This window comes from Anas platyrhynchos, chromosome 2 (genome assembly GCF_047663525.1).
Source record: "Anas platyrhynchos isolate ZD024472 breed Pekin duck chromosome 2, IASCAAS_PekinDuck_T2T, whole genome shotgun sequence".
NCBI classification, from domain to species: domain Eukaryota; kingdom Metazoa; phylum Chordata; class Aves; order Anseriformes; family Anatidae; genus Anas; species Anas platyrhynchos.
Window position 1 is genome coordinate 138,919,239 of NC_092588.1, and position 26,014 is coordinate 138,945,252.

At 36.2% G+C, this 26,014-nt stretch overlaps 1 protein-coding gene across 5 annotated transcripts in view; it reads left to right on the forward strand.

The window, feature by feature from the left end:
* The window catches only part of CACNB2 (calcium voltage-gated channel auxiliary subunit beta 2), a 247,078-nt gene that overhangs the window by 62,410 nt on the left and 158,654 nt on the right, over positions 1–26,014 (forward strand). Inside the window, exon 1 of one of the 5 annotated variants that reach the window (XM_072033680.1) lies at positions 6,954–7,199. The exons of the other annotated variants lie outside the window; for them this stretch is intronic. Coding sequence (XP_071889781.1) covers positions 7,152–7,199 — 48 coding nt within the window. The 5' untranslated portion in view covers positions 6,954–7,151. Of the gene's footprint in view, positions 1–6,953; positions 7,200–26,014 lie in introns of those variants that run through there. 5 annotated transcript variants of the gene reach the window in all.

Here is a 26,014-nt window from a genome sequence, read left to right on the forward strand (position 1 = left end):
TTAAATCAGCAAACTGTTATTTAAGAATGTTAACTGAATACAGAAGCCCTGAACTAGTATTGCATATATATATTTTTAATTAAATTTAGTTGCTTAGATATTTCCTGGATGATACAGATCGTATATGTATGATGCAGTGGAGGTTATCCATTTGGAATACCATAAATAAGTAGTTGAGAGAATGGCATTGTGCTTTTCCAAATGGTGGGAGAGTTTCTGAACATCAACGAAAGCAGATTCTCGGAAAGCCTTGAGACAGTCCAGTATGTGATCAATAATACATCCCATACAGAAAGATGACACTGCTGGAAATATGTCATATTATTAAGGTTATTTTCAGCAGTTTCCAAGAACCCTATTTTTCATACTAATCTTTTGTGTGTGTGTGCAATATATTGCATAATTTGTATCAAACGTTTTGTAAAAATATGACTTGGCCTATTTTTGAGAATTTTATATAAGGTTTATAGCTCCATTTTTGTAGGCAAAAGGTTTTGTTTTGTCTTTGATTTTTTGAAGGGGAGGGCCTGCATCTCTTTTTCTACAAATCATAAAATATAGACAAAATCAAGGGTTTCAGAAACATCTTATTCTGCCAAAAAGTCTTAGATGTATTTGTCACAATTTCTCTTGTCACCATAGACCCATCATACAGTTTTCCGTGGATGCTTAAAATGCTTTATTTATATATAGACTTAAAATATCTCCAAATGAGTTTCTCTGAAGTTCTACATGGAAAGAATGTTAAATGGTACTGAGTAAATTCATCCATTTAACAACTGGAAAATAAGCCAAAAATCTTTAGCTAAAAATAATATGTTATTTCATAAATGCTGACTCTGATAAACTATCTAATGGATCTGAAAAGCTTTATAAGAATGATTACAGTTAGAAGCAAATTAAACATTTTGATGTGAATTTAAGAATGCTTTCAAGTACTTGAAGTTGTTATGATGCAACTGAGAAAATCAGACCTAAATATTTGTGTGTATAAATTCTAGGGAGAGAAGCCTTTCTGAGTATCTGTACCACTAAGCTGAGGTCCTAGAAAAACAGCTCTCAATCTCTGGAGTGTCACGGGGATTGAGCAAGGTATATGAGTGGGGGAAGCAAATTTAACCACAGTGTTCAGGAGGGACAAAAAGTAGGATCTGGGGAGCTACAAGCTGTCTAGCCTCACTTCCATGCCTGTGAAGATGATGGAGCAAATCCTTTTGGTAACCATTACCAAGCATATGAAGGACAAGTAGGTGACTGGGAGTAGTCAGCGTAGATTTATGAAGGGCATATGAGACTGGACCAACTTTACAGCTTTTACAAGGAGATGATTGGCTCAGAGGACAAGGGATGTCCTTGTCAAGGACAAGGACACACAGCGGATGTTGTTTATCTCATTGTTGGCAAAGTTTTCAAGACTGTTTCCAGGTCATCCTCACAGACAAAATGATGGACTAAATAAGGGCATAGTGAACTGTCAGCCTCAAAGGGTTGTGATCAGCATCAGGAAGTTCATCCCAGCTGGAGGGCAGTCATTAGTGCTGTGCCCTAGGAGTAGATCTTGGGGCTAGTACAGTTTAATATTTAATCTTACAGTTTCATCAGTGATATGGATGATGGGGCAGAGTGTACCCTCTGCAATTTTACAGATACTACAAATTTGGGAGGACTGGCTGATAACACCAGAGGGTTGTGCTGCCATCCAGAGGAACCTTGACAACCTGGAGAACCTGACAGGAACCTCATGAATTTCAACAAAATCCTGCACCTGGGAAACAATAACCCCATGCACCAATACAGTCTGGGGCTGACCATATGGAAAGCAGCTTTGCAGAAAAGGTACTGGGGGTGCTGTTGGACTCTATGTGAACATGAGGCAGAGGTATGTCCTTGCAGCAAATGCCTACAGTCTCCTGGACTGTATTACGAAGGGCAGTGCCAGCAGGTCAAGGAGGGTGATTACCTCCATTCTAGTCAGCACAGGACGAGACACATCTGGAGTGCTTGGTCCAGTTCTGGGCTCCCCAGGATAAGAGATATGGACCTACTGCAGCAAGTATAGCCAAGGAACACAGATTTGATTAAGAGCTTGAAGCATGTGTCATATGAGGACAGGCTGAGAGCTGGGACTGTTCAGACTTGAGAAAGAGAAGGCTCACGTGGATCTCATCCAGGTGTATGAATACTTGAAGGAAAGAAGTAAAGAAGTAAACAAGATGGAACAAGACTCCTCTTAGTGGTGTCCAGGGACAGGACAAGAGGCAACAGGCGTAAATTGAAATACAGGCAATCCTAATTAAATGTAAGAAAAATATTTTTATTGTGACAGTGGGCAAGCACTGCAACAGGTTTCTGAGACGGTGTGCAAATTTCTGTCATTGGATATACTCAGAACCCATCTAGATGGCCACTAGCTACCTGCTGTAGCTGAGCCTGCTCTGACCAGTGGCTTGGACTTGATGATTTCCAACAGTGCCTTCCCACCTCCACCATTCTGTGATGCTATGGATAAATCAAAATAAAAATGTAATGAAACTTTTTAATAAAGGATCCTAAAGGTAGCAATAGGACAGTCATTTTTCTGTGACTTGTCAACATTTTTTTTTTTTTTTTTAACTCAGAAAAAGTATTCTGTCACTGCTCTCATTTGAACTGATGTGATGCCATTTGAGGTAGTTGAGGCAGCTTGCACTTGCTGGCACTGAACATTTCAAATCCATCTCATTAGCTCTAGGCAGTCACTTGATCAGATTATGGAAAGTCTGGCAGGAGCTTTGAGTGACCATGAGCTGGCAAAGGCCTTATCCAGATAGTGCTGGTTAGCTGAGGAAGCCAATCAAAGTAAATGATAACAATTTTCTGACAGTCTCTTTTTCTTTTCCCACCTTTCAGTTTATATAACATGCAAAATTTAGCACTTGAGGAGAATACAAATAGCTGTATCACTCATTTACCCTCTAAGGGTTCATTCCTACTCAACCTTTCATGCCAGCCTGTTCATTTAATTTCAGTTAAAAACATTTGTCCTTTCTTTCATGCTGCTTCAAAATGTCGGAGAAGCCTTCCCTAGACATTTGAAAATCAGCCTCATGGATTAGTTTAAAACAGTTCTAAATTTCCTTCTTTTTAATGTACAAGTTGTTATATTTAACATCATTGTGTTACTGTTTCTTCCTGCTCCTCAAATGTCTGTACTAGCCTTTTGAATATTTCTTTATTATCTGCTAACCTCCTTTTTTGGAGGTGCTATCTCTTTGACCTCCATGTAAAGCCAAAATGATTCACTGAAAATATTAACATTTGTATTGTCTTAATGATAATAACTAACTAGAAGTTCATTTAAAAACACATTTCACAAGAAACCCCAAATTAGAAGGCTTAATTTGTTCATAAATCTATCATTTTTAATGTTAGAGAATGGAAAAAATATCTTTCACTAGCTTGGTAGTATTTTGTCTTTTAGTGGTGTTTCCCAAGTTTTAGTTATTCTAGGATTAGATCTCTTCTTACATCTTCAAGTTAAGGTAGCGTGGAAGTATTTTTGTTTGTTTGCGTGGAAGTATTTTTGTTTGTTTGTTTGTTTTAGACATAGTTAAGAAGTTAGGATTATTATTATTATTATTATAGTTGCAGACACGCCAAGAATCATAAAATTAGATTGTTGCGGTTTGACTAAGGACTAAGCTCACTCAGAATGTATAAGAAGGAGAGTGATAAAAATTGCTGCCTGACTAGTCATCATTAAGTAAACACATCATGCAATAAACACTATTTTAAAATCATAGATGTGGTAATGAGAAAGGGGAAGACTATCAGCCACAAAAGAAAGTAAAATCCAGTGTGTGTGTGTGTTGAAGTAAATTTAACAGCTAATGTATATGGTATGCTTTTGTATTCACTGCATTTTCTTATGGGAACTGTAAACAAAGTCATATTTGCAGAATATAAAATTTTACTGGGTTTCAATTACAGATAAATTTGACTTGGACATGCTTACGTTTCTTCTATTCCCCAAATATTTCTCCCTCTCCCACCCCTCCATAAAAGGCAACTTAGACTCATGTTGAGAAAAAACAAAAAAAAAAACAAAAACAGAAGTTTTTGGTTATCATCTAAAGTACTGCCATGACAAAGTATTCTAATCATTTGGGAGAAGGGGACAGAGGGGCAACAAAATGATTTTTCCTGTGTTGAAAGTAGAGATTTTATGGTTGGATTATGTAGCTTTTTTTTTTTTTTTTTGAGAATACATGTAGATGCACAGCAATTTCAGTAAGAGTTGTGGTACTGCTTTTTTAAGGGATGCTTCTGGATGCTCTGGGTAGTCATGATGAATTTTAGGAAGAGTTAGAAACACAGATGCATTTATCTACTTCAGAAACAATTGAAACTTCAATAATAATTTCTGCTTTTTCATATTCTCGGCCTTAAGAATTCAAGAAACATATATGCAAAACCTGTATTATTATTAATAATTTCCAAACTTAACTTAAAAAAAAAAAAAGAAAGAAAGAAAGAAAAAAATAAATTATATAGAATTTAAGTGATCTGTGGCTTTCATACCGATATTAATTTATGTATGGGTCTCCCATAAGAGAAGAAAATTATAATTAAAATATAGAGAATTAATTGTTATGTGTATGTATACAACTGCTATATTATTCTTTCTAGCTTTAGATTAGTTGCTTTGAACAAGTAATTCTTTTTTATGGTAATGTTCAGTATGTCTTGACTTCCAAAAGCTTTTTTCTTCCCAGTATTTGTTAGTATTGCTATATTATTGCTAATGGCTTTGTTAAAATCACTCTAAGCAGTCCTGATCTGAAGAGTTGCATAGTCCGCATTGTTTGTTGGACTGATAAATTGCTTTTGGACTGTGAAATGGTTATGAGGATACTTCCTTATGTGTCTCTGTGAACTACCAACTTCTGTCATCCTGCTAAAAATAGCTTATTGCCTATATGACTGCTTGTTAGGATGTAAAACAAAGCTTACATGTAGGTTTGGGTGTATAGATGAGGTCCCTACATCCACAGTTTCCTATTTTTAATTATATTAGTCTGATTGCATATATTTTTAAGATCCTGTGAGCATCTGCAGATCCAGCTGAGATGAGTTAGTAGCCATACATTTTCTCTCTAACTGTGGCTTTACATCAAAATTACATTGTGCTTAGAGAGGCCAGTCAACCCACTGGTGTACATGGGAGCTGCTGCTGGTTGTTAGATGGTCTGGGGAAAGAAAAAAAAAAAAAGGAGAGAGACAAAATATGCTAAATATGCATTTATATCCCCCAAAATGCATAGATACTTAACACTTACTGATTTATTTATTTATTCAGAGTTGGACAGAATACTTGAAAAGGTACTTGACATTGGCAGGTGTTAGTTGCATAAATCAAGTTGTGGCCAGTTTTTGGCTTCTAAAAGTTAACTTTTTTTGGTTACTTTATTTACTTGATAGCAGCACTGAGTCAGAGTACTTCTTTCTGATGTGGTCAGATCTTCATTATCTTTAGCTAGAAGACAACTCCTGACTGTTCAGCTAGTTTAGGTTTTTGATGCCATTTTACCTACATACAGATAGCATCCTTGGCATCTTCATTATCAAGCAGGGGAGCCAAACTAATCTCCAAGAGGCACAACCTTCTTTTCCTTTACTCTTTTGAAGATGCTTAACCCTTTTCTTGGCCATCTTGACACAGCCTACATAAAAGTGGGATAGAAATATCATGTAGTATATGTAATTTTTCCATTGTAGATTTTAATAATAAATTCAGTCATGAAATTCAAATGAAAAATATATACTTTTAAAAAGTAATATACTGGTTCCCTTTTTAATTATGTTGAGCGTATTGTATATCCTATTTTCCAGCTAAGTGTTAGTGGTGAAAGAGTTAAGTTTCTGTCAGTGTTTAAAAAAAAAAAAAAAGTAAGTGAATCATGTATTCATCTGACCGGAGATGTACAGTTCTGGAGATGTTTGAGACTCTTAGACCACTGCCATAAAGTACTAAAAGATTTAATTTTAAGATATAATATTGCTATTAAGCCTTTTCAGTACTGGAATATTCAGTCACTCCCAGAAGGACAGTGATGCCTGCCTAAATGATGACCTGTGACCATAAACAGGTTAATTGAGTCTGACCTGATTTCAGATGTATGCCATTATTGCTTTAAGGATAATAATTTTTCATGATTTTTATATTTGCCAAAACATTATCTCAATTATCCAAGTATTTAATTATCTCTGTTAGTGTTTTAGGAAAAAAAAAAAAAAAAAAAGGTGGTGCTGGTGGGGGGGGTGTTAATCACAAAGTATAAGTATATATTCTGAGTTTTGATCTTCTCTCAAGTTCTTTTTGTATCAGCAGAAGAGCCTATGCCTCTGATGTGAATCAGGTAGTAAGGACACTCAGCAGTCCTGCCTACAATTCATGTGAAACACGTATTGCCAGACAAAGCATCTGACTATTTGGAGGGTGGTTCTGTAGTCCTGAGAATCCAGAGTGAATTAAAGTCTAGACTTCGTCATTTTTTCAGGCTGTTGGGAAGGGATAAATAACAAATCAGATATGCCCAAAATAGAACAGAGGTAACAATGAAGCAAGGATGCTCTTCCTAGGCTGTGCATTGGGAAAAAAGCTGTAGTAGCAGCAGCAGCAATAACAACAGCAGCAGCGGCAGCAGCAGCAGCAAGAGACCTTCGGAAAGCCGTGTGTTGCAGTAGTCTGAGATATAAAGATCCTGTTACATCTCTGTCTTTCCTAAGTTCAGAATGGTTGATACAAACCTTACGCCACATGTAGTAAAAGATGTATATGAACTCGGAATTTGCTTTGTAATAACTGGATGCTGAGGAAATAAAGACGTGCCTCTGTTTTTGTTGTCGGGGTTTTTTTCTGCTTTTTTTTTTTTTTTTTTTTTTTTTTTCATCTGAAAAAGAAGAGCTTGATTTACTCAGAGAAAGTAAGTTTCATCCGTCTTCAAGATAATTTAAAAGGACAGCTTTGGAGATGGAGGGTGACTGCTTTTCTACCTGTTTCCTTGCACCTGGGGCTGAAAAGTGAGGAGAGATGGACAGTGTCTCAGAGGAGACAGGAGTGACCGAAGCTTGGTGAAACCATACACTGATTGTTGCCTGCTGTCCTCTTCATGCAGTGCTGTGGGCTGGTGCACCGACGGCGAGTACGGGTTTCCTATGTAAGTTTTTATTTGTATTGGAATGATGCTAACCTGTATGTTCAACTCCTAATATATTAGATGGTGTGGTATGTCTCAGTCAGGTATTTTAATGTATATCTGAGTGACCAATTGGTGCACTAAGCATCTGTGAAATAAGTGTTTACAGCACAGAGACACAAGAATTATTTTCACAGGTATGAGTGTCATCTATTTTTTCAGAACTTGTTCGTACCAAGGATTAATTTTATTTCAAAATAACCTGAAGTGTTAACAGACTGCAAGTCTGACCCTTCTGACTTTTTGTTTGTTTGTTTAACTGTGTATTTTCTTTGTAATAGCCTGTGTAAGTGGAGTCATTAGAATAGGTCATCTGTGTTTACCCATATATGATAACTGAAAATCAATGTAAGCTATAAAGAATGATAGGCTGGCACACACACACACACAAAATGTACCAAAGACCATGAGTAACATAAAAATCCTGTTGTGAGGTAGTTCTTTTGAAAAAGAGCAGTAGCACAGTGGCAGAGGTATGGCCTGATGCTTTGCATGGTTTGTTTGCTTTCCAGAACAGGGTATTTCAATACTCTGGTGTGATAAGACTGCTCTGTATTGCAAAATGGCTGTCTCTAATAAATTCCACAAGGAAGGCTAGCGCCAAAGCTTAAGTATTAGTAATGAAAAAGATTGGCTATTAGCTGAAATATGTCTGAACTATACTCAGCTGACATGATAATCTCCTAATTCATTTATGTTTTAACATTCTTTTTCTATTCTGCTATTCAATTGTCAGATAGATGTGATAAGAAGCAGGAGGTTCAAACGATGTGGCTAAGCTGCAAATTGAAATTGCTGAGTATTTGCAACAAGCAGCTTGTAGCATGTTGCACAAGAGCAAATGTATCAGGAGAAATAGTTCTGCTGTCAGGAGAAATACCCAGTGTGTTTCTCTGTCATATAGAAAGCTCTTATACAAAATGTTTTAAATGACGGCAGAACAAGCAGGGTCATAAATAGGTGTGATCTAAATCAAGATTTGCATAGGGGATTGATGGAGAGTAAAATTGCTGGAAACACTTCGCTCCTGTGGATCATATATCTGAGACGTAAACAATTGGAAAGGTGAATGTGGCCATAGTAGTTTTGCATGGCTAACTTGACTTTGGATATATTTTTTCTTCCTGATGCAACAGATGATACTGTTCTGTAAAATAAATAAATAAATAAATAAATAAAATAAAATAAAATCAGGCAGAAGAATGGAGATTAAAATGAGATTTTTGGCCAAGAGTAGAACATAAACAGCACAATATTTTGCATGAAATATGCACAATCAGATGTGTAGTTCATTTTAACAATCAATCAATATAAAATCAAAAGTTGGATGTTTGTTATACAGCTATTTATTTGATGTATAGCTAGTCCCGCTGTTAAGCAGAAATTGAAATATGAATAAATTAAAAGCACTTATTTGTTAGTTCTCAGGCCAGTGGAGGTTGGGCCATGTGAAAATAATGACATCTTGAGATGCATCACCCATCCTTTCATTTCTACTTATTACTTTTATTTAGCAGTAACACCAACCGTTGTGAATAACATTATCTGGACAGAATAAAATATTTACCTGTTTGTAAAGTATGTTTCACAATCTGAAAGCGTCAGAATGCTCATTTGTAAACCACAATGACATCTACTCATATTTAGTCTCATACTAAACACATTAAAGTCCATGAACTCAAAACATCGCTTTTTGAATATTTGTGGGTAATGGGGAGAAACGTGCTTGGGGATTGTCTTATAAAATACTTAGGTTTCTACCTTATTCATCATACTTGTTGTATAACAATTATTGTGCATATGCTGCTAGGCCTTGGGGGTATTCTGAGTATCTTTAGCACCATTTATTGCTAACTGTATACAGAAATGGTACTTCGTCTTGGTTAGGATAAGTGAAATAGAGTTTGCCCTTGATCTTTTTGGTCTTTACGTGAAAGATGACCGTGTTCTCAAATGACTTAATTACAATGGAGATTATCTCTGTTTTTTTGAATCCTTGATTATCCAAACCCGTTATTATTGAATTTTTTGGTGGTCCCCATGGAATTGGGCTAATTGAGGTTATATTGTAAGATTCTTTTGGGATGAAAGCACTGAAATTAAAGTGAGCTAAGATATGACCCTTTTCATTAATGTCTGGCTTACTGGGGAAAAACACCAGACTTGTATTCTGGGTTATTAGTTTACAGTTCTTAAGTTGGCTATGGTTGGAGTGGTGGATGATCCAGCTTAGAAGATTTTGGTTTATTTTAGAGGGTGGTTAGGCATTCTTTAGGCATTCAGAAATGTAGGATCAAGTCTAACTATTGTTTTATGACTAATTCAGCTCTTGCTGGCCCAGACCCTATAAAGTTGGGCAGATTTTGGGCATAATCAATCCCTTTGATTGGCTTTTCAGAAACAGACAGATAACTGCAATTAGTTATGTTGTTTCACATTGTTTGGAGGAGCAGCATTATGGTAGGAGGAGATGGTTGTATTCTTACATGGCTCCTTTCTGTGGTCTCCATGTTAGACTAATCCACAACGAGATTAGTCCTGCACCTATGTGCAGAGATAAAATTGAAGGCCTGAGTAGAATGTATCCATCCTCAACTTCTGTTCACTCAACACCACCAAAACATGATGTGCGGACAACACAACATTGACAAGATTAAATCAGTGTTAGGTGTCCTGGGGCTTTCCTGCTCTTTCTTCTGTTTAGCTCCATGTACAACCTGCATCCACATGTTTACAGTCTTTCTGTTCCTGTTTTGACAATTTCTCACTGCGGGTCAATAATCAGAGCATGGGGGAAACTGTCATCCATTTAATACTCTGTGGCATAATCTGCAGCTCCTAAAGGTAGGGTGTATCATGTGGACATTATAGCTGGGTGTAAACACTCAATTCAAGAAATAAAAACTCTTATACTGAACATTTTCATGGTGAAATATGGAGATAATTCTGAATAACATCTTAACATTATGCCTTTAGTTGTGTCTTTGAGGTGGGACAATGACATTTATGTTGGATATTGGGAGAAATTTCTATACTGAAAGAATTGTGCAGCTGTAGTTGAAAGAGTTGTGCAGTTGTGCATTTGGAATAGGCTACTCAGGGAAGTGATTGAGTCACCAGCCCTGGAGGTCTCCAAGAAATGTGTAAATTTTGAACTAAGTAGCGTGGTTTAGCACTGAGCTTCAGTACTAGGTTAAAGGCTGGACTAGATGATCTTAGGTGGTCTTTTCCTGCCTGAATGATTACAGAATCACAGAATTTCTAGGTTGGAAGAGACCTCAAGATCATCGAGTCCAACCTCTGACCTAACACTAACAGTCCCCACTAAACCATATCCCTAAGCTCTACTATGAATCTAAATGGGATCCATTTTAGGTAGTATGGAGGAGCAGTTGCATGGAACTTTTCCAGCAGACAATCTCATCTCCTTCAGGAGCTAAAACATGGAGTCTAAAACATTAGTACTAATTATATGTTGCCCAAAAATGTTTTCACAACTCTCACTGCCAGCATGTTGGTGAGCATCTAACTGCACTGAAACCTAAAGACTAGCTAGTATATTCTAGCTTTCAAACATTAGTCCAGTCTGCCCATCTGTTGCTCCAGCCTTCAGGAGAAGTTGCAATCTGGTGGAAGTTACTTAAAAATCCTGAGCTGTCTTCAGCACTCAGCTGTTCTCCTAGAAAGGCACCATGAAGGCTGTTCAAATGCAGAGTCCAAGATGTTTTCTGCACGTTTCTGGATAGGTTGACTAGTTGTCAACCAATTTGCTTTGCCTTTCTGTACATATTCTATCCTTTTTCTGCTGTGGGAGTGGTCTTATTTCCAGTGGTACAACATTCCTGTCCTACAGAAAAAGAAATGCTTATCAGGCAACAAGGTAGTAGTTGAGTATAAACTGGCATGTGAAAACACTGATAGGTATAGGAGAAGGGTCTGCATACTTTCTTGAAAAGTTCTTCAAAATGGTGAACTTGGAAGTGATGCAATGCATAGGTGGAAGCTGCCTACTGGATCATATAAGACTGGCAAATCCAAATGCACAGAACACATTACTATGCTACAAAGCATACCTGGGCTGCCTGGATTCTCAGAGGGCATTTGATGCCACTCTTAGAACTGTACAACAATTAGGGGATTGTAGCCAGGGATGACCAACATTTTTTTCTGGATAGACAAGCCACAGGCTGGACTCCAGTTGTATTTTTAATAACAGCTTAAAATCCTCCGTTTTCTATTCTTCCTAATGTTATATTTAATACTTATTCAGTAATAGTTTGAAAAGTAGTAGTTTGAAAACTCATCTTGTTCACTTTTCTATTTATTTTTTTTTATTTTTTAGAATTATAAAATGAGATTTTTGCTTAGCTGAAAGGAGCATTCAGAATAAGTTTGAGTAAATGTTTTAAAGATTTTTCTCAGATACAGAACTAATTTGATAAAGGATGGAGATGATGTCTGGAAGGCAAATACTCATTATTATGACTAAAATCCTTTCCAAAAAACTGTTACATCTTGATATTAAACCAACCAACCAAAACTAAACAACCTTAAAAAATGCATTCCAAAACAATAGAAACTTTATTGAAAGATTGGAAGTGAAATTTATGATATGGCTTGCGCTGTGTGTTTTAGTTTAATGTAATTAAGGAGCTTAGTACTGTTGTGTTTTAAGATGCTTCTTTTCTAATGGTGGGGACTGTAATTGGAGAGCATTCTGCCTGCAGCAGCAAGCAGGATCCAGACAGCAGGCTTTTTGTGCCTGTGTCTGGAGGATATGTTAGACCTCCTGAGGGAATGTTCTCTTTTGGTTTTGTTAGGTTTTGACTAGTGTTTTTTGTCTGTTCCCTTGATACTGTAATCTTATCCATCTATCACTTAATCACGTTTCTCAACAGACCACTCTTTATCATAGCAGATTCTGTCCTTCTCCTTCCTTTTGTTCACTGCCTCTATATCTCTTCTTCACTGCTGATTTATAGTGTTTTTGTTTTTTTTTTCCACATTTAACTACTTTTTTTTTTTTTTCTTTTCACTACCAAACACTCTCTGTGATTTTGACAAGCAGAAACCTTGCTTCACGTTTGCAAAATTTTCTGTTGACATTAGTCAGAGTCTTGTATTTTCTCTTCACGGGACTGCACCTGCCAGGGCTAATCTGTGACCCTTTCTGCTCTCATACCATCCACCTTAGCCTTCCATCCATCCCACTCTTCTCTGTTGCTCCTGTAGTGGAAACCACATCTATTCTCAAGCAGAAGTTGCAGGCTATGGCAGTTATTATTATGAAGATTTTCCTCCATGTTTCTTTTCTATGTGTATTATAGAAAGAATACCAAACTGTTGGGAAGGAGGAAAGGGAGAACAGAGAAATAGTGGTTTTCGGATAGATAATGAGACTGAAGTGACATCTTTTATCATTACCATGGAATATCTACACCTTAAAGGAGTTGGCTGGACTAGCAAAAATAGCTTTAGCTTTTTATGCGATTGGATTATCTTTCGTTCTGTGTGGGTCTGACTGACATAAAACTGTCTGGGAGCAATTTATAATCTCTGGATTCGAGGGAAAGTGTGCATTTTAAATATCTATTGGAAGTTCTTTAGCTTTATTTTTTTTTTTCTGCAGCCTACTTTTATAATATTTTACTTTGGTAATATGGGAAGAAAACAGTAAATGAATACATTGGAGTAAACTGGTGTGGAAATATTTAAAGGGAAAATGATGTGAACCAAGACTCTGTGTGCCAGACATTGTATACTAGCCAGAACAAGGACAAACGTTGCACTGTCCAAATTAAATGGAAATAAGTGTCCTTCATAAGTGTGAACCCCAACCCTCCCACCTCCATTTACATAAAGATGTCTGCAAGACTGTTATGGTTATGTTGTGGATTATTACTGAAGCTAAACTGTTTTTGTTGTAGCTCCAGTTCTTTCAAGTGAAATTTCACACACCTTTTCCAATTAGCTTTTTGTTGTTATTATTTTTTAATCTATTTTATGTATTAGGTGGTCATAATTTCTTATTTTTGACTCCTGTGGCTGCATTTAAATGACTGTTCCATTTTTCCAGCTTAGAGTTGAACAAAATAAGAATACATTTTCCTGTCCCCCTTCTTTAAATTCTTCTTTCTGCATTCCCAAGGTACGACCTTTTAATTTAATTTACTAGTGAAATGAGCTTCTTTTGAAAAACTTCTTACATTTACGAGTATTAAATGGAACATTTATAGCTCATTATGCATTCTGAAGTAAAATTATATAACAATATAGCTGATAGATAAAATATTGTGACAATAAGGGCCTGCTCTCTTTCATTCTGCATGTAACATAACTGTGCTTGAATAATAGATTAAAAATGTTTAAAATGTCAAGTCAGCAGCAATATCATAGTTTTAAATACACTGAAATAGAGAACTCCTCTTTACTTATGTTCCTCTATCCTCATCTGTTAAAGATTAATTCATATTGCTACTAGAAATACTATAACTTACTGCTAAACTGGATCATCCCTCCACTAATTTGGAAATATAAAAGTAATGACATTGTTTGCATTGTTTGCATAATCTGTGTTACATTCTTGATGATAATTTACCAATTTGCAGCTCTAAGTCATACACTTATAATATAGTATAGTATTGTGTGCTCTACTGCTAGTGTCTTAGAGATAACAAGTGGGAATCAGGATATGTAACCTCTGTCTCTAGACCTGTCAGTGATTCATCCCGTGACTGGGGACAAACCAGGTAAAAAGAGGCCTGAGGCGCGTACTTTCCATAAAGTTGTGATTCTTTGACGGAAGGAGAATCCTGCTACTTAAGTATATGTGTAGAAGTACACTGTTGTATACAAAACCTGAATAAATGAGTATTAAAAATGGACACAAGTATTTTAAGAGATTGTTACAAGTAAGATGTAAGCCCTTTTCATCCTTCCTAGCTGCACAGTACCTCTTTACAGCTCGAAATCTGTTTACCCTCTGCCTTTTCCCCCACACTCTACACAGTGGGTTTTGGTAAAAATACTCACTGGGGAAAAATATTTTTCACCTTTCTTCTTAGCCATTAATTGCTTTTTACTTATTTATTTATACTCTCCTGCTTTTGTCCTGCTTCTATTGGCTATGATTTTTTTTTTTTTTTTTGTCTTTTATCTATTTTCTCATTCTCTTGTTCCCTGCTTCCTGATTTCAGTTGTGGAGGAAAAACATAAGTATTCTTGCCAATTTTAATACTTTTTTTTTTTTTTTGATAAGTTGGCATTCCAAAACAATTTTATGAGGCTGTGAAGAAATGATAAATCAGCTGTCTTATAATGCTTATTGAGTCTCCTGACTTCTCTGAGGACAGATGCCATCTTTAATGTCTTTGCTGATATCTTTATATCAAATCAGAATAGCAAAGTGAATAAATTACTAAAGGGAAATGAGAGAAAAATAAATAAATAATACTTTTAGATTTGAATCGTAAAGTAGATTTTGTAAAGTGTTGAACACAGCAAGGCTGCTTCTACGAGTAGAAACGTATCTGCAAGAGTCTTGAAATGGTTCTGATACGATCAAATATCCCCTTCCAGCAGGGATGTTGAAAGAAAAAGTAACTGCTGGCTAGTGAATGAGAGAAGAAATGCAGAGAGTCAGGGTATGGGAACGGGCAGATTAAGATGACTGGAAAGAGATCAGTTCGTTCTTCTTCATAAGAGCTGAAAGAACATTTTGTTTAACTAATGGCTTAACACTGAACTTTTATGTATAGTAGAAAAAGAAACTTTCTACTTTTGTGGAATCTTTTAAATGTTTGATTAGTGAAGGCAAGAAGAAACGAAATTAGGGCTGAGAGTTTTGACTTGCATTGATTTGAACTGTTCATAGGACTATGACATGCGGCTCTTTATCCCAGCTGTGCTGTGTTAATACTTTTTGCCTATTCTTTATTTAAAACCTACTAGTCATCAGAGACTAGTAGTTTTTACACGCGCTTCCTCTAGATGGAACCACACTGCTGCTTCACTTGACTGAAATACTGTAATAGCTGAAGAAAATGCTGCAACATGTACTTACAATTGTGCATCTATGTTGAAGTGCACATGCCTGGCTTGGAGCATACAGTGTGGCATTAGAGGCATGATGCAAAAGAAGGAATACTCTTGGGTTTTGCATTGCTTCTGGAAATAAATAATTTGAAGGTAGTATTTGCAAATTTTGATCTATTATAGAGTAGTGAACATGATTATCTTTATGGGAATATTGCCCTCCTTATTCTGCATCTGGCAAAATGCAGTCAGATTCTTCATACTGTCCCTGGTTTCTGTAAACTCTATTTCAGAGTTTATAACCAGACTGTTAGCAATAACATTCACCATCCTCACATTTTATAACCCTTTCTGCTTGTGGGCTTCTGCACAGAACCAGGTCTACTATACCAGGCATTGCTTCATTTGAACACTTGCTTCTTTTATTTTTTCTCTATTTCCTTTTTTTTTTTTTTTTTTTTTAAAAAAAAAAAAAAACAGTAACTGTTCTTGTTAATATAGCTTCCATTTTCTTTACTAATGTTTTTTTTTTTTTTCCCATATTTGTGATTATGTGTTTTTTTCAGTAAGTTGCATATGTTTGTTTTCATCTGACTTTGAAATAGTGAAGGATGTTCAACTCATATCTTCCTAGTTGTAAATGTGAGCTAAATGTATTACATAGTATGCTTTCCATGTGTTTTTATTGAATTAATTTGGCGGCCCAAGATTTTACTGAAACTGGATCTTTTACTATTTCTAAGAAAAGCATTTTTGAACAAGAAGTAGCCCATTGCAGGCCATTTAACAGATTCAGAAAATAAACTAGTTTGGTTAGTTATCTGCCTAATCAGAATTAAAAGTAGTAAAAGATTACCCAAAAGAGAAGAAAAGAAAAAAGGTCTACTAGAGTTAATCTCATGTTTTCAGTCCTCCTGTTCTCCTGGAACATTGAAGATATTCCAAAATAGTGTGGCCCCACATAAAACCAGCACCAGTAAATAAATATAAGAAGGTGGTTCTTGGGCCCCAGCAGTTAAAGAAAGAAAGGCTTAGTCATATGATTGCTTTAGGACAGTATAAATTGATTGATGTTACCCTCTTTGTTTTGTGAGCCAAAAGAAATGAGGCAATGGATTATCATCTATTTCATTGAATCTCTATTACCACATAATAATATTGAAATAACAAGTGATTAAATGTTACAGTCTATAGATTTGTAGAAAATAAAATACTATTTAGCAGTGATATGACTACTATTCATGCATCTTTACTTTTCCAACTTTTGGTAAAAAAAAAAAAAAATATATATATATATATATACCTAAGGAATGCCAATATTCATATATCATTATATTATAAAAACTCATCCAAAAATGTTCAAACATGGGGCTAGAAGTGAGTGTAGTCTAGACTCTGTTTGTGTGAAATAATAAAACTCTTCAAATGAAGACAATTAGAGAAAGGATAAAGAAACATTTGGAAAGGATGCCAAACAAGAATTCAGGAGACACTGAGAAGGAATGTCATGTACAGAAAAACTAAATGAAGAGAGGTCACATATGTGGAACCTTCTGGTATGAAAGAAATTATTACTATTTTTATGAGTTCATTTCATTTAAGATATATGTATTATATATTTACAAAAAGTACAATTCAAGTAATGTGGACTACTGATTTATTTTTTTTACACTTTTTAGTTAAATGATATTGTCTAAAAACTGCTGGTGGTCATTAAGTATTGCCATGTTTGATATACTGAGCCAGCTGTATGCCATGATTCATTAATCCCATCTATATGCATTTCATTAATCAGTTTAAAAAGTAATGCAATATTTGGCTATTTTTACTAATAGTTGACCTATACATATGATAATGTATTTGTGTGGATTATGTATAAACTGAAATACAAACCTTAGGAGAAGACACAAAGTCATCAAATGGCAGGAGAAGGAAATAAATGTTTCCCTGAGTGAGGCAAAGAAATGCTCATTAAACCAGGCAACTACATGAGATGATATCTCTGAGAAGGAGATATTTACATCTCAGAGGAAATGAAACAGCATTTATTTTAATAAGAAGAATGACCATGCAGTTCTGTAGATCAAGAGGCAATAAATTCTCAATTACAAAGATGGAAGGGGGTTTCAATGATTGGAGTGGTTATGGAAGCTAAGTGCTTCACCAAAAAGAGGTGCTCAGTGAGGGCTGTGACCTGAGGGCTAAGAGATACAGAAAGAGGAAGAGTGGAGTAGAAACACAGGAAAGTCTGTGGAAGGTTTGCTGGAGAAAAAATGTCTTCATAAATGTTTTTAACTGTTGTTTGCTTCCAAAGTTGTAAGGAAGAATTTTTCTATTTGTTTTTACCTTAGCCTGGCTTGTATTAGCTGTTGGAAAGTGCCTTAGTCAAAGCATGGGCAAACTCAAGCCTATCATGAGTCAAACATCCCAATGTATTTACCACATATTTTGAAATATATTCTCTTTGTCCAAAATATCCAGATTGTGCAAGAATAATAAAAGTGTGCCCTAGAAAAGCTGCCGGACAGTAAGTGTGTCCCAGAATCAAGCGGGTCTGCAAGTCCCAGGTGCTGGTAGGAACCAACACAGCAAAGTATGAACAGATCTTCATGATCTTCAATGACTTTACCACAAACCATTTCAGAACTGCTTTGCGTTTTATGATCTATGGTGATATGCTTGCCATTGCTGAGCTCCTGCCAGCCCTGGGCACAGGAGTTACTGTGACCCTTCCTCCAGGCATTTGCAAATGTGTTGTTCAGGCCAAACATTCTCTCCTTATTTTATACTTGGTTTTGAAACTGCTTTGCATTCAAAGAGATATGGCATCACCTAATAGTTTTTTTTTATGCTAGTACTTACAGTTAAGGGGTTGACCTCAGTCATACCAACATTTTTAAGGTGGATGGAGTGATCCTTGTAAATTTAAAAGAACCCCAGAGCCCCATATATTGAAATGTATATGAAACACGAAATGCAATATCTTTTTCTTAAAAGAGAATAATTAAAAGTAGAACAGAGAAGATAGAAAATCTTTCCAGAAATAGTGATCTTAGCGGTCCAGGCTGAGGTCCCTGAAGTGTGTTCTGTTCTGTGAACTCTCTGCAGTCACTCATGGCCAAGCACTGACCAGATTCAAAGGAAATCTCTGCCTTCATATGCAAAGCTTTGTCACAGTAACAGTTCTTATTGTGAGACTCTATCACAGGAACACTGAACAAAAATGCTTTATGTACCCTTTGAGGAATGGCATAATTATAGGGGAAAAAAACCTTTGCTTTTCTAGGATTTCATAAAAGTACCAGAAGAATAGGGCAGATGTTTTGCATTGAGGAAGTCATATATATTGGGGTATTGGGGGGGGGGCGGGGGAGAAGGGGAGGGAACTTTCAGGTGGAGAATATGGATAATTGGTGATACAGAAGAGGATTTTTTTCATTGACTATTACATCAAAAAAAGAAAAAAAAATACTATCCAAGAACAGTTCAACCAGCTGTAAATAACATTTTTGTTAAACTGCCAAGGTCAGAGACCCAAAGCAGTTTACTAGTTTACTGATAAAGTGGTGGTCATGTGTTCTTTAGTCTGTGGTTTGCATTGAACTTATACACTTCCGTGCTTCAAAGTTAAAAGCATGCTAAAAAAAACAAATTAGACTACAAAATAAAACTTGAATTTGCAGTCATTTCTTTAGAAGTTGTATCTTTTTTTATGTGTGTACCTGGCAAGTTTCTGGGGCGTTCTCCCACTCCAAAGTTGTGTGAAGTGCAAATGGATTTGAAAGTAACTTTTATGTCACTTTCATGTCATGTAAAATGTGAATTTCTGGTCCAGAAGGTAAAAAGGTGTTTTATTTTTTATATAAATGATTACTTTCTTTATCCTTGATTCAATCTAGCAAATTAGATAAACATTAGAGAAATAATATAAGCAATTAATTTACTCATGTATAAACTCATACCACAATTTCAATAGATTATCTTTTTCAGTTCAATCTTAAGAGATTCTTAAGCGTATTTCCTAAACTGAATATGTATAACATGCTGTTGTTATCATAGCATCACACTGTGTTATATAACTTGTCCAGTTGGTAGGATTGGCCTGACACAGTGAACATTAGGACGTAGGAAAAATTGATTTGTAAGAAATTCCTTCTATCTGGAATGGAGAATTGTTTAGATTTCTTAATAAGAATTGGATAAGAAAGTAAAACATACGAGTTACTCACAGCTCAGGAGGATAAGATCTCTTGCTCAAGACAAGCAAGCAGATTAATTTAAGGCCTATTTGAGGGAATATAATGGAGTATTGCTTGCCAAAGCTAGATAGACAGCAAGCTGGAGAATATGTGCTTGGGACAGTTTTTGGTCACAAAGCCCATTTTCTCCTTAGTTCATTTTTAGCTTGTTCAAAGCTGGCATCTGTAACTGGCCAGCAGCAGGGACGTTAGTACACACCAAAAGGAGTACCTAGTAAGCTGTGGGTCTCTACTGTGCAAGGGAGACCCATCTCCAAATGTACATCATTCTCAAGTCTTGGAGATTGAATCAAATACCAGAGTTCATGCAGTTTATTAAAATGAAGTTTCTCAGTGTTGCTGATGCTGCCATTGTGGCTTCTCATTGCTGTGAAGTAGGACAGAGGAGATACTTCGGAAGAGGCCACCAGCTCCACACCTTCTGCCTACCTCTTGTTGCCCTACTTCCCAACATTACCCATGTTACAGGCAAAGGTCAGAGTATTCTCTTCTATAAGAAGAGGTGACCTGAAAAAAATGAGTTTGCTAGTGTTTGTGAAGGCTAAGTAGGCTTCAAATGGAGGGGTCTCGCATGAGCTAGGGCATAGCCTAAATTTAAGATATATTGCAGCCCCAGTGTTATGTATTGTGCATATTGTTGGGTAGAAATGTTTGTGTTAAATTATGGAGTTTACAAGAATCTGTCCTGTTTTTTCTTCACCTTTCCATTTTCCAGAGGTGGTTAGTCCTACTTACTATCATTTCAGCTAAGGAGTATGCACTCTGTGACGCCATGCACAACCCAACAGTCCTGTTAGCAGGACATATAAATTGCTGAACATTGCTCTACCACATGCTAGTCCCAATTGCTTTCATCCATCAAACCCTGAGACACGCTCCTGAGCTAGCTCTGCTAGCAGGACATTTATTTCAGTGCATGAAGGATGATGCAATTTGTGGCCTTTTTCCAATACAATACTTCGGATTATATTGGATTGTGTTTGGCAGCCCAGAAGTATAATATATGTATGTAATATACAAATATTACCTGGACAAACTGAACTTTATTTAATTACCTTTTTTTTTTTTTTTTTTTTTTTTCCCTTCCCTCAGTTTTGCCTCTTCTCTTCAGAGCCTTTCTTGTTGACTTCAATTACAACTATGCTTTTAACCAGCACTAGGTGTTTTCCCTCAATCTTTTCGGGGCTGGCTGCTCCTACACTTCCTGTCTTCTCTGCCTGTAGATGCTTAAATACGAGAAGTAGAAATACAGACCCATCATATCATTTCGTTTACAGCAAACACAAATAAGGATGAGTAAAGAAGAGGTTAAAAAAAAAAAAAGATACAAGCCAATATCATTCTTAACACACAGATGCCAAATGCTGTCATCTTTAAGAGCATGCTGTCATCTTTAAGAGCATGCTTTAGAGTGTTTTTGTTTTTAAATTCTTGCCTCATAGTATGTTGCTTGTCCTTGAGGAGAAATATAACATGGTTGAACAGATTCTGGTTTATAAAGGCTGATATACACTGATAATTTCATCGATTTAAATACAACACTGTTTAAAATGAAATTATTTTCTCAAAGACTTGCACAGTTCAAGTAGTGATTTTGAGTATCTCCAAGCTTTGTTGCCTGGTTTTAGCAATTTGGGTTTGAGTATTTTACAAAGTTATGCAATAACAACAGAGAAGAAAATCCTACCAGTGGCAGAAAGGCTTGAATTCATCAATGCTATCTACTGGTATATATATACATATGTATCAGTATATATAATAAAAGTTAAAAGTTGAATAAATTCAGTATGTAGTCCTTTAAAACTTGGGATGTGTTTAAAAGTTTCATAATCTTCGTTATTGCTGTAGTCTAGGTTATTTGGCTTTTCAGTCAGTGAAATTTCAATCAATACAAGACATGGCCAGAGGACATCAATATCAGCTGAGGGTGTATTTAATAGTGTTAGAAATAAAGCCAAAGTTAAAATACTTTCATGGCTTTGCTTATGTGTGTACAATGTTCCTGTTGTTCTATTATATCTAAAATAAATGAAATTGGCTTAGCTTCTATTTCTTATGTGTGTGCTCTAAAGTAAATGTTGGAGTAGTCATAAGGCAAAGAACAGAAAAATAAAAAGGAAAACATTCAAGGAATTATGCCAGTAAGTCCTAGTAAAGGATATTGCCCTACTATTTAAATAAATGCAGTGAAAAGCATTTACTTAACATATATATAATTCATATGAAATCCAGACAAAAGATGCATACAAATATCTCTTCCCATACACATTGGGTCTGAAAACGCATAACTTGGAAGTTTTCTAAGCATCTGGAAGAGAGCAGAGTGGAGGCACGAAGCTGATCCATTCAGTCACAAGTCACTCAGTAGAGGGAGGAGATGATTACCAAGATACGGAGCTGGCAGGGACAGCAGGAGGAGGAAGAGGAGTGACCACTGTCTGACCTGCACTGTATTTCTGGCATCAGAAAGAAGACCACGTGCCTTGCCTTTTTTGAGGGCCTGCCCTATGTAAAGAATAACAAGTAGCATTTGGCAGCCCATGGCACAGGTTCCTGTGTTACGCCTGTGAAAGCTTTACTGTAATGATTTTCTCTGAGCGTTGCAGTCCTGTATAATGTTCAACTAATTGCTTCAGAAACTTTGATGAGAAAATTAACAGTACTTTTTTTTCAATGTTACATTGTCATTTCTGTTTTGTATCTGGAGAGCAGAGGTTAATTTCAGTGCCTGCTTAGTTTGAGGAGCCAAAGTGAAATGACTCTGGCAATGTGCTCCTGTTTCAGACAGCTCTGAACTGGGGACAGTTGCAGGCAGCTTCCTGAAGTATCTTGCAATCAGAAGTATTCCATACATTTATATGTTTTGTTTGTTTATATTTTTTTTCCTGCTTGTGATAGTGCTAGGAATTTTATTAAAACCTATAAATTAAAAAAAAAAAAAAAAAGGCAAAAAACACTGCATTAGGTGTTTGGATAAGGAAATCAGTTATTGGAAAACTGAAATACGTTAGAGCTGTATGAATATATACTGCAATACAGTATTTAAAGATCAAGAACTGCATTCTGGTTTTCCAAACATACCAGCTACATACACAATAGGATGGCTGATACTTAAAAAATAAAATGCAGCTCTCTTTATATGAGGCTACAGCCTCACTTTGTTGGTGGAGCAGAAGCTTAGTAAGTGAGCATGAGACAAGAAGAGAGACGATGGTCTAATGATGAACACATGCAGAGTATGTCTATGTTTATTGTTCAGTGGAGTTCATCAGCTGAGGACCTCCTGTTTTCTGCAAAGAAATTCATGTCCTTTTCAAAAATAAAATAAAGATTCCACCACAGGTACCTACAACAGGGCTAATTTCTGGACTTTCCAGTCATGTCAACATGTGTCAACCTCTGTGTCTGTTAATTTGTTATTTTTTCAAGTAGGAATTTGTAATGCACTCTGATGGCATTAAAATTAGCTGCTTTACATAAAGTTCAGTAAAGCCTTCTGTGTGAGGGAATAAATTTAGTTCATTTTACTTGAGCACGTCTCGCAAGCCATCAGCAGCTGCGGCTCTAAAATTCTGTGAACTGGGTTAATATTAAGAAGGAGGAAACTCAAATGCCAGCTGTTTTCCAACTCGTTTGGAAAACATGGGATGAAGTTTATGTTTAATAGCAGAATATATAGGGTCATGTCTGATCTGTCGCTTAATCTCTTTTACTAGTGACAGGGTAGCTTTGTGTTAGGTACAAATGTGAAAAGCTATATTTATATCCTCTGACTTTCAGAATGGAATAAAGTCATCAATTTCTCTGTGAAATATTTTTTTTTTTCTTTAATATGTCTAGACATGGTGCATTTGAAAGAGAACTGCTTCTAATAACTGCTTAACATCTCACTGGGAATCTTTCTTGTACTTTTAAGTGCTTCACTGTGGAAAATTGCCACACTGCTGTAGGGATGTCTATCCAGCTTTTTACTTCACCAGTCCAGCTATTACAATTTGAACCTCTGGGTACTTATTGGAGGTAATGATCAAGTTTCATTTGAGCCCAAATCGTTTAAAAATTAAACGTGGCTTTACAGACAGAATTCTTCCCAAGGAAGCTATTGCCCTTCTGCTGCAGGACCAGACCAAGAGCCTGGTCTGTAGGGTAACCACTGTGCTGAGGTCTGTGGATGTTGCAATGCACATGGACACTGGGAAAAGCCATGTTAGCTTTCTACTGTGTTAGTGGTGACTCACTTCACATTTTTAAATTGTCATCTAATTGAGTCTCTAACAGTTTGTTTCATTGGGGATATATGTATCATATTAAAACCACAGAAACTGTATAAATTCAACTGGGAAGTAGAAATGTATGCGTTTATGAGTACACAAATGTATGTTTATAGTGTTTGTATCTGTGCAAGAATGCAGTACGTAGATGCATTCTATTAGCATTCTGAGAAGCCCAGAAGCTCTGAGCTTTTTAATTTATTTGCAGGTAATTTTGTTAGGTGGAACTGAGATTACCCTGGTGACAGACTCAATTATGTAAGACGACCTTATTTATGTTAATGTTTCTTTTGGTTTATGTATACTGGTTTGTGCCATTCCTTCCTTTTTCCAGGCTAAAGTGGGACTTGTACTCTTCATCGCCTGCTCCTCCCAGAACCTGGCTGCAGACAGATTTGTCTCAGCCTAGTCCTTTATCAGATATAGTTTGACTGTAGTGGGGATTCAGCAAGAATCACAAAACCACAGGTTCAAGCCTGCTTAAGGATGCTCCAGGTTGCTCTTGCTTACATCAACCTATTAGTTTCAATGAATTGGGATTACTGGGATTATAGAGAATAACTGGAAATAATAATGAAACAAGTGTTGTTAGTTTAATGTATCTGTTCGATTCTCAACCAGTGGAAAGAAAATTAGTTTCTGAGGTTTTTTATCCTATGTTAAAAACTGACTTGCTGCAGAACGGCAGTGAAAGTATCTCCTATGCATTTATTTTCTACAACTTTCATCTGTTTTATTCCTCCCAGTATTAACTCATCTTGTTTGTTTTTTTTTGGCTTTTTTTAAAATTATTATTATTATTACTTTAATGTTTCCTCTTTTTATGGTCAAAGTCACAATAAGGGGAAATAATAATTTGATATCAAAGTATATGTAAATTGTGTTGTGGTATTTGCCTGTTACATATGTATAAAGAAATGTTCATGCATACAATAAATATCGTATGTAAGAGAAGATTTGTCACCATAAAAAGAGAATGTCAGTGGCAGTTTCCTACTGCTTTAAAAATGTATTATGAGATGAAACAATGCATTCATCTCACACAAGTAATTTATGTTTTACTAGAGCTCTATTCCAGTGATGTTAAGAGAGAATGAAGATGTGTAGCACACAGTTATTCATAAAATACATACTTTTTTGCCTTTGGTGAGGATCACATGATAGATTATAAATGTTTCAAAAGAAATGAATGGGTAAAAATACAATAGTCTTCACTTGTACTGAAACAGAATCCCATGAGCTTCAGCACAGGCCTCTAACAGACACAAAAGCACAGCCTAAAAAGCTTCCTATGATGAGGTGTCACCGATGAGTGAAAGGTAGCCACAACCAGTAAACCATGCTAAAGTGTTCAAGATTGGCTTGTACTTTTATTGTTTCCAGGCAATTTTACCTCGTAGGCTTCTACTCACGGCATTTTATGTTCAGAAAACTATCGCTTGTGCATTGCCATCTGTGGATAATCTCTCCCTCTCTCTCCCTCTTTCTCTCTCTCTCTCTCTCTCTCTGGAGAGGCTTTCATTTGGCCATCTTAATTATATTGATAGTCTAGAGAATTTTTCCAGAGGTTTTTTTACTGTTTCTGCCTTTCAGTGTTAGTTTTTAAAGCTGATGGTTTCTTTCTCAAGATGAGTGATATATATCTTTTCTGGTTGAAAAGATAAAATATTATCGGCATGGAGTACTCCTGTGGTTTGGACTGAACAAGAAGTATTTCCTCTGACTTGTTTCAGCCAGCTCTGACATGTCAGATATTTGAATGATCCTTCTCTTTGTGATGCAACAGCTTGTCCAGACAGGGGAAAATCATCGCTGGGAAAGTGCATAAATCCTGAGCTTCTGTTTGTCATTGTGCATCTGTTAACTTTGTATATCATGACGGATTGGTTCATGGTCTGCTTGCAAGTGATTCTGTGGTCAGCATTAATAGCAAAGGGGATGATATGTGATTCATTTAAGAATGAATACAAGAAGAACGCTCCTTAAAAATGAATGCCAGAGTTGTTCTAAGACTGAGCAAAGTTATTCCATATGCCACATGAGAGAACAGTTAAAGATTTTGGGTAGTCTGTATTCCAGAAGGGCTGCATAGTTTATCAGAATATATATAGGTGTTCCTCTGCCTACACATGCATCTTCAAACTATTTTACCTAATTGGGTTATACAATTAATAGCAAGAGGTTATAAATGAGCTTCTGTTTTAACATTGAT